The sequence below is a fragment of the Danio rerio genome, chromosome 5 (assembly GCF_052040795.2).
Source record: "Danio rerio strain M-AB ecotype USA chromosome 5, GRCz13ab, whole genome shotgun sequence".
Taxonomy (NCBI): Eukaryota; Metazoa; Chordata; class Actinopteri; order Cypriniformes; family Danionidae; genus Danio; species Danio rerio.
Genome location: NC_141025.1, coordinates 76487501 through 76497500, shown reverse-complemented (window position 1 = coordinate 76497500; position 10000 = coordinate 76487501). Strand labels below are relative to the sequence as shown.

The 10000-nt window shown below is 35.6% G+C and overlaps 1 protein-coding gene across 8 annotated transcripts in view; it reads left to right on the top strand.

The window, feature by feature from the left end:
* ganaba (glucosidase II alpha subunit a) overlaps positions 1-10000 on the top strand; it is a 41731-nt gene that overhangs the window by 13958 nt on the left and 17773 nt on the right. For all 8 annotated transcript variants that reach the window (XM_087250946.1, XM_087250944.1, XM_087250945.1 and 5 more), the window contains 5 exon segments: positions 167-224; positions 1445-1529; positions 1639-1735; positions 2301-2481; positions 4343-4463. In XM_087250946.1, coding sequence (XP_087107072.1) covers positions 167-224; positions 1445-1529; positions 1639-1735; positions 2301-2481; positions 4343-4463 — 542 coding nt within the window.

Below are 10000 nucleotides of genomic sequence, written 5' to 3'. Positions count from 1 at the left end.
TTTAATGCATGAATTCAAAGTGTTACACTATAGTGCAAATATTATATTGTTCTGATTGTCAGTGTGTTATATTGGTGGCCACGCTTTAAAACTTCCTTTTGCTTTTGTTTTACTAATTCTTTTAACACCAAGTCTTTATATTAATACAAAAATATCTGCTTTACAGCAACAGCGAGTCTGAGGAAACCACAGGACAGCAGAAAGAGGAGCAGCCAACCAGTGAGGTGTGTGTGTGTGTGTGTGTGTGTGTGTGTGTGTGTGTATGTTTTACTAATAGCATATTAGAATCTGGTAGTAGTTTATTCATTCTTTCATTTCTTTTGCCTCAGTCTCTTATTTATCAGGGGTCGCCACAATATAATGAACCGCCAACTATCTCAACAAATGTTTCCAGTACTAGGAAACAGCCATACGTACTCATTCACACACACACACACTCATACACACTCATACACACTCATACACTACGGGCAATTTAGTTCATGCATTTCACCTAAAGCGCATGTGTTTGGACTGTGGGGGAAACCAGAGCACCCAGAGAAAACCCACGCCAACACGGCGAGAACATGCAAACTCCACACAGAAATGCCAACTGACCCAGCCGGGACTCGAACTAGTGACTGTCTTGCTGTGAGGCGACAGTGCTACCCAGTGCGCCACTGCACCACTATTATTATTACATTTTTTAATATTATATATATATATATATATATATAAAATAGATTTACTGCGTTTTATTTTATTTTTGTATTTTTTATTATTATTATTATTTATTTTTATTTTAATTTTTTTCAAATTGTATTTATTTATTTTTATTTATATTTATTATTTATTTATTTTTTTATTATATTATTTTTTTTAATTTTTATTTTATTTATTATTATTTTTTTATGTTTTTTATATATATATATATATATATATATATATATATATATATATATATATATATATATATATATATATATATATATATATATATATAGCAACATGAGTTTAATTTCACCAGATTATTTAAATAGCTCTATTTGGAGCGATTCCATTAATTTAAATCGGCTGTGATGTTCAGGTCCTTTTCTGTTGAGTGGATCTGCATAAATTAAGCAAAACTATATCAATAAACAGTGCTTTATGGTTTTCTGGGGAATCTAACAGTATTCAAATGCAAAAAATTGAAGAATCAAATGTAAAACCCCACGGTCATCATTGTATTAATAATAAAAAATAATTTTGATCTCTAATAAATCTAATCCTGCGATTTTTAAACGCATTGCAATATTGATGCACAAACAATATATTGCTCAGCCCTAATGGGAACTTTATAATGCAGATTCTTTGGACCTAGCTAGTGTACTGTGTTCAGGATATGCTTGATATATTTGTACAAATACAAACTGGCTTCCTTTTGTTCTAGTGGATTATAATTTTTAAGAATTGTATGTTTTAGGATGGACAAATAAAAGAGGAGGAGGAGGAGAAACCGGGCATGTGGGAGGAAACCTTCAAATCTCATAGTGATTCAAAACCCAATGGTACGTTGACATGTTATTTGACGTTTTCTATTTGATTCTATATCATGTCATGTAGTAATGCAGTCATGTTTAACCTTTTTTGTCTTCTGTAATCTTCATTTCATTTCAGGTCCGTCATCTATTAGTTTAGATTTTTCTCTGCCGGGTGTGGAGCATGTGTACGGCATTCCCGAACACGCAGACACACTCAGACTGAAGAGCACAGAGTGAGTTACACAAATTGTTCTTAATTACTGCAATGATCTGGGGTCTCATTTAGGGCTGCATGATATTGCAATTTTTTTTTATTCTGCAATCTACACTTCCTGACTAAAGTCTTGTCATGGATTCCAGTTGTAAGAGCAACCAATAATAACTTAACTTCTAGTTGATCATTTAGAAAGAAGGTGGATTTGTCTGATGAATCATCTGTTGAGCTACTCTCAATCATCACAAACACTGTAAAAGAGTAGCGAGTTGAAATAGTCCAGTCTGGAGAGAACAAGTGCTTGAACAAAGAGTTAAGCTGCATGTTCAGATAGGAAGGGTCGGATCTTTCTGATGTTGTAGAGTGCGAATCTGCACGATCGAGCAGTTCTAGAGATGTGGTCAGAGTTAAATAATAAAAAAAAGAGAAAAATAAGAGATAAATAAAATCAGTTGTTCACTATATTTCTTTGCATTTTGTTTTCGTAATCGAGCTTAAGATCTTTTATCCAGGATTGACGTTTATTGACTTGTATAGAAGAGATATCAGATATTGAATCGACCATGATGTTTTTTTCGCTTCAGAAATTCAGACCCTTATCGGCTGTACAACCTGGATGTCTTTCAGTATGAGCTGCACAACCCAATGGCTCTTTACGGGGCCGTTCCTGTCCTCATTTCTCACAGCACTGAGCGCACCATGGGCATCTTCTGGCTCAACGCCGCAGAAACATGGGTGGATATCAGCTCAAACTCTCCAGACACGGTGAGTCAACCTGATATGATATAGCACACTGTTTTAACACGTTTAACATGTTACTAATGTGCTGAATCGTGGTTACAACATGCCAAAACATGCTTACAGGGTGTTTCTACATGCTAGAAACAGATTTGTTTAGAAGTATTTCTAGCATGATTCAGTCTTAAGATTGATAGACAAAACATATCAAAGTCTTTCAGTGCTATTATTTGCTTATACAGTGGAGGACATGAGTATTGAACATGCCATTATTTTTCTTAGAAAACATTTCTAAAGGTGCTGTTGACTTGAAATTTTTACCGGATGTTGGTAACAATCAAAGAAATCTATGGCTCCGTTTACACTAGTGCGTTTTAGTTTTAAAGCGCATAAGTTTTGCTACGGTTACGCCATCCGTCCACACTACGCCGGAGTTCTCGAGCGCCGAAAACGGAGCGTTTCGAAAACGCTGGAGAGGCCGTTTTCATTCTAAAACGCTGCTGCTCTGTCTCAGTGTGGATGGGGAAAGACGGAGACATCTGAAAACGGAGGCGGGGCTGCAAACGTTCGCCTCTCTGATTGGGGCTTTTCCTCAATATTAAGTAGCCTAACACAGTTCAGTCTCGCATCCTCTTCTTGTAAGTTAAGACGTCGCAAGTTTGATCAAGGCTGCAGTCTCCCCCTTCTCAGTTTGATATGGAAAACATACCGAGGACACGGGTAAATCTTCAAAGGGAACAGTGTACTTTATAACTTCATTCACATCACCCTGGCTACGTTGTTTCACTTTCTCAACAATAAAATGTAAACATGATATAAGGAACTGCCTATTTTCTTTTTAATATTAGCAACTTAACAGACAGCAGAAATGTTGAGGCGTCGTGCTGCATATATGAGCGTCATCTTCACTGTGTGGATATTTATAACAAAACGGAGCCGATAACAACTGCCTCCTTTCAATTTCAGTGAAAATACGAAACACAGCCTCTCTTTTGCTGAATATCAGTTTTAATAATCGATAATTATAGAAGTATAACATACAATAAGTTTATACATTGTAGGAAATAAAGGCAAGCGATCAGTCAATGTACCTGGATTAATCATTAACTTATCTTTGCGCTTGACCAAAACATGTTTCCCGTGAACAAGTAACTTAATAGATTCCAATGACCAAAGTCAGGGAATATGTCGTTAGATAAAGACAACAACATGAATGAAATATCACGTTTAGCAAATATAGTGAGATTAGATCCAGCGGGAGATGCGTGATGAGCAGTCCGACAAGCAGAGCTCTCATCTGGGTAGAAATGCTGGAGCGCTTGCCCGAGAGTGTGTGTGTGGTCACGTGATGTGCGTTTTCAGCGTTTTGGTGTGGACGGAGAGCTGTTCAGAAACGCTGGGTAAAACGCGAGTGTGGACGCGGATCGTTTTCATTCTACAACGCCGTTTTAAAACTAAAACGCACTAGTGTAAACGGGGCCTATATATGCCACGAACACACAACTAAGTCATTTAGAAATAAAGGTATATGTTATAAAATGAAAGGACAGGTGGGAAAAGCTATTGAACACATGAAGAAAGGGAGGTGTAGAAAGGCAGTGAAAGCCCAGACAGCAGCTGAAATCTCTCAGTAGTTCTTCAGCAACTCTTGACGAAGATTTTTTTTTATTCTCTGTTTGAAGTAATCTCGAAGTTCATATTCTTAAAGTATGTCTGATCCGAATCCAATCGACAATACGAAATAAAGCTGAGATTTGATAGACGAGATCCACAGAACCATCAAGATTTTGACCCTCTGTTGAAGTCTGTAAGAAACTCACACCTGAGCAGTGCATGTGACTTCATTGCTCATCAGACAATGTTTGTGAAAATGCTGGACTTTGTGCAGGTGTCTAGTGACGCTCCTCAGACGAATGTCCGCTGGGTTTCTGAGAGCGGTATTATTGATGTCTTTATCATGCTGGGACCAAAACCTGCAGATGTCTTCACTCAGTACGCCTCACTTACAGGTACGCAAACACACTAGTTAAATTCAATTCAATTCTAGTGTATTTGTATATCGCTTTATACAATAGTGATTATTTCAAAGCAGCTTTACGAACTGCGCACATTATTGCATTACAATCAAATTCAGAAAGGTTAAGGTTATTAGTTACCATAGATTTATTAGTTACTAATAACTTTAATCAATGAACGAGTAAGTTATAGCTTCTAACAATTAAGGTTATTATATATAAACCTAGTTATCCTGCAGTTATATAGCATATAGGTGATGTCTATGTGTACAAAGTGCCACGGCACAGTTAAAAAATGTATGATTTCAATGTATTTATCATTAAATATTCAATTTAAAAGCACCATTCCCTTGGTCTGAGTGAACTACAACTCCGTTGCTTACTCATGTATTTCAAAACCGTATGGTACATGCATTTTTGCATACATTTTTACATAATGTTTCCTACTCTTAAATCTCATTCATAGATTTTCATATATAGTTAGTACATGCATAAACAAAAAATTGGGAACACTTTCTATGAAGCCTGTGTTTGCATTATTTTAAAGGGCCATGAATCCCCCTCGTTTCAGCAGGGTGTTTTCACACCTCTACTTTGGAAAAAGTCAGAAAAGTGGGCGTGTCCAGCTCTGTTTAGGGGGGAGTGTCGGAGGAAGAAAAGAGGCTTGGTGTGGGAGTGTCTATTTGGGCGCGCTGAATTTCAGAGTCAAAACACACAACCACAGCGCACAATGTGACTGTGTTTACATGGACATCTGTAGTCGAATTATTTGCCAGATTATTAAATGGTGGACTTTAACTGCAGTTTGGCTCTTTCATTCAGAGAATTCATTAATGTCCCTCCCGACAAACGAGATATTTGATTCGAGGAGCTGCTCTAAGTGTGTATTTTTCATGCAATGTTTGATACCGCACGGCAAATGAGAGAAAAAAACTCAGCATTTCCTGGAAACTTAGATGCACACGACAGGTAGCGTCAGAAAGCCGCGTGTGTTATTCCGGTCACAAAATCCAATACGAGGTTATAGTTTGGTTGTAACTGTTAGTGCTAACTTGTTTACACTCGTTGCAATAGTTTGTTTGAGACGAATAAAATACGAACTGAATAAACAAAGAGCACTGGTCGCTCACTTACCAAATCTGTAGAGACAGGACAATCACCAGCAACTAGAGCCGCGTCTTTATTAAGAGGAGACTAAAGCGAATCCGGATCTCAGCGTTTGCAGATGAGAACAGCTCTCAGGTAAACAATAATCCTCCTTAGACACGTAAGTTATTGTTGTCGAGCGTCGCGTACACTGTTAATCCACACGTGACTCCAGATGAGCTCTCACAGAGAGAAAATGAAAACAAAACTTAACTGCAGCAAACTATAAAAGCAACACTTCACGCTTGTTTTGCCAACACAACGTGGCGTCTCTGTCGTCTAAACACTGTGACAGTAATGAATATTAATGAAGCTGCACAATAGAGCGCGCTGATTGGTTTGAACCAAGCCTTACTCATACATTAATGCATCACACTGTAAGACTTAATAAGACACACTCTGGCACAGGCGTCCAGTCTGCACGCTGGAATACACGCTATTATGTCATGACCGTGACGCAGCTTCAAAAATTTGTTTCAAACCGGAAGTAAAAATTAGCTTGAAATAATGCAAAAACAACCAATTTACACTTTTTAGTGAAATATAGGTGTCCTAATAGTGTTTATAGCAGTGAGGGACACATATACGACTGTCAACAGCTCAAAACATGTGTTTTGGTGTTTCGTGACCCTTTAAATATTTTTATTGCATTTTTTTCCCAGATAATATACAAAACTTATAAATGTATATGAAAAATAGAAGTCCTATCAGCAAAAAGATAATAATAATAATAATAATTTTTATTTGTATAGCGCCTTTCCAGAGCTCAAGGACACTTTACAAGGAATGCAACAAAAAGATAAACAAACATACATGAGGTCAAATATAACAAACTTGAATAACACAAACAAGACCTAAGAGGCATATGAGCAGGGTAGTGGTGGATCAGATTAAGTGGTCAGTTTGGCAGATCAGATGCGAAGCATTCAGAAAATAAGTGAGTCTTAAGGATTTTAATTCAGAGATATTATTAGCAGAGCGGAGAGAGTGTGGTAGAGAGTTCCAGAGTTTGGGTGCAATAACACCAAATGATCACAGCAAAAAGGCCAGAGTCAGCAGACCGTAAAGAGCGAGTTGGGGTGTAGGGGACAAGCATGTTGCAGAGATAGGAGGGTGCAAGGTTATTTAAGGATCTAAATGCAAGGAGGAGAATTTTGAATTTAATCCGGTATGCAACCGGGAGCCAATGAAGATCATACAAGATTGGGGTTATGTGAGCCGAACGTTTGGTATGAGTGAGTATTCTATATATATTATTTGTATATATATTGTATTGTATATAGTATTTGATATATATCAAATATATAGCAACTAAAACAAGAAAACTGTAGAACTCTTAAATCCAACATACACTTTTCTACCCCCTTCTAAGCACCATCACTCCCATCTTCCACCCCTCCCTATTTTCTGTTACCTTTAATAAGTACACAAAGATGAATCAAGAGACAGATAAATAAATAATAAGCCAATTGAATAAATGCATAAATAAATAAATAAAAAGATACAATAAATATATGGGTAAATATAGAAGAGGAAAATGTAAAGTAAATGCTAAAAGTCTCCCTTTCTCCCTTTTGAAATTCTACACTGCAAAAAAATGCTTTTCTTGCTTAGATTTTTGGTCTTGTTTCTAGTCTAAATATCTAAAATTTCTTATATCAAGAAGCATTTTCTAGACAAGCAAAACATATTGTCTTGTTTTGAGAAATAAAATGCCAATATTAAGTCAGTTTTTCCTTAAAACAAGTAAAATAATCTGCCAATGGGGTAAGCAAATTAATCTTGTTTTTTCTTTTGACATAAGAATATTTTGCTTACCCCATTGGCAGATTATTTTGCTCGTTTTAAGGAAAAACTCACCTAATTTTGGCATATTATTTCTGAAAACAAGACTATATGTTTTTCTTGTCTAGAAAATGCTTCTTGATTTAGGAATTTTAAGATATTTGGACTAGAAACAAGACAAAAAAATCTAAGTAAGAAAAGCATTTTTTGCAGTGTAAGGAACAATAGCTCCTCCCTAATTGTCTGATAGCTCCACCCCTAAGGAAAATAGCTCCACCCTAAATGACTGATAGTTCCGCCCTTAAGGACTGTTAACTCCTCCCTAAATGACTGACAGCCCCACCCTAAATGACTGCTAGCTCTGCCCTAAATGAGTGAAAGTTCCACCCCTAAATGACTGATAGCTCCACCCCTACACTGCAAAAAATGCTTTTCTTGCTTAGATTTTTGGTCTTGTTTCTAGTCTAAATATCTAAAATTTCTTATATCAAGAAGCATTTTCTAGACAAGCAAAACATATTGTCTTGTTTTGAGAAATAAAATGCCAACATTAAGTCAGTTTTTCCTTAAAACAAGTAAAATAATCTGCCAATGGGGTAAGCAAATTAATCTTGTTTTTTCTTTTGACATAAGAATATTTTGCTTACCCCATTGGCAGATTATTTTGCTCGTTTTAAGGAAAAACTCACCTAATTTTGGCATATTATTTCTGAAAACAAGACTATATGTTTTTCTTGTCTAGAAAATGCTTCTTGATTTAGGAATTTTAAGATATTTGGACTAGAAACAAGACAAAAAATCTAAGTAAGAAAAGCATTTTTTGCAGTGTAAGGAACAATAGCTCCTCCCTAATTGACTGATAGCTCCACCCCTAAGGAAAATAGCTCCACCCTAAATGACTGATACTTCCTCCCTAAATGACTGATAGTTCCGCCCTTAAGGACTGTTAACTCCTCCCTAAATGACTGACAGCCCCACCCTAAATGACTGCTAGCTCTGTCCTAAATGAGTGAAAGTTCCACCCTAAATGACTGATAACTACACCCTAAAAAACTAATTGCTCCACCCCTAAATGACTGATAGCTCCACCCCTACACTGCAAAAAATTCTTTTCTTGCTTAGATTTTTGGTCTTGTTTCTAGTCTAAATATCTAAAATTTCTTATATCAAGAAGCATTTTCTAGACAAGCAAAACATATTGTCTTGTTTTGAGAAATAAAATGCCAATATTAAGTCAGTTTTCCCTTACAACAAGTAAAATAATCTGCCAATGGGGTAAGCAAATTAATCTTGTTTTTTCTTTTGACGTAAGAATATTTTAGCTTACCCCATTGGCAGATTATTTTGCTCGTTTTAAGGAAATACTCACCTAATTTTGGCATATTATTTCTGAAAACAAAACTATTTGTTTTTCTTGTCTAGAAAATGCTTCTTGATTTAGGAATTTTAAGATATTTGGACTAGAAACAAGACAAAAAAAATCTAAGTAAGAAAAGCATTTTTTGCAGTGTAGTCAGCAGGTCCTGAAATGTTAAGGTCCTCAATGACAGACAGTATGGTAGTCTTTCATCATCAGTGATCCTTTAAAACAATGTTTGAGTTTCTCAAGACAGATGCATTCTAGACCCTCTTTAATCCAGTGTTCTGATGATGGAGGGGACACGTTTCAATTTGAGGAGAGTTGCACGTCTTGCGAGCAAGGTGGTAAAGGCAATGACGCAGCGTGTTGGTGTTTGTGTAGTTGGGGTAGGAAGATAACTAAAAGAACAGTCAGAGGGTCAGGAGACTTGAGAAAGAATAAAAAAATATATTAGACTAATAGTTTAATAATTTTGAACATTACTGTAAAGCATTATAATTTCATAATCTGTCTGGTACGGGTATTTATAATGCATAATAATGTGTATAATTCCTTATAAACAACCTTATAATAAATAATCATAACTACAAATAAACAAGTGTTCGTTATTCACTGTAATGCATGCATGTGTATTGCATATGTATATTTGCTTCTTTTCAGAATAAGAACACAAATAAGCATGTAAAATCACATGCACTTGTGTTCAAAAACATCAAAATACAGTTGACCATGTTGGATAAAAGCATTTTGATATAATTTCTAGTGTCTTTGTGTCTATAATGCTACCTTCTAAATGCTTTTCTCCTACATGGGTAATGAATTTGGTAAAACCAAATGCTATTTTATTATTAGTAAAATTCAGAAATGATGTAGCATTGTTTAATTATGATTTAATTGTTGTGAAAAAATTTTATTGATTTTTTTTATTAGATTTTTCATGATAATGTACTTATGATGCATTATAAATAGAGTCTATATATAGTCATGACATCACCAGACAAGCAGTAAATACTAGTGGTATAATAATGTTGGTCACACTTTATTGTAATGTACAATTCACGCTATTAACAAACCATTAAGTAAAACTTTTAACCCAATAAAGTACCAATTTGCAGCTTATTAAAAGTTATTAAGGTGGTAGTTGGGTTTAGGGTATCGGGTAGGCTTAGGGATGTAAAGTAAGATCACAGTTTGTAAGTTCTAATAAACAGTTAATATCTTAATAATATGCCAGTAGGAA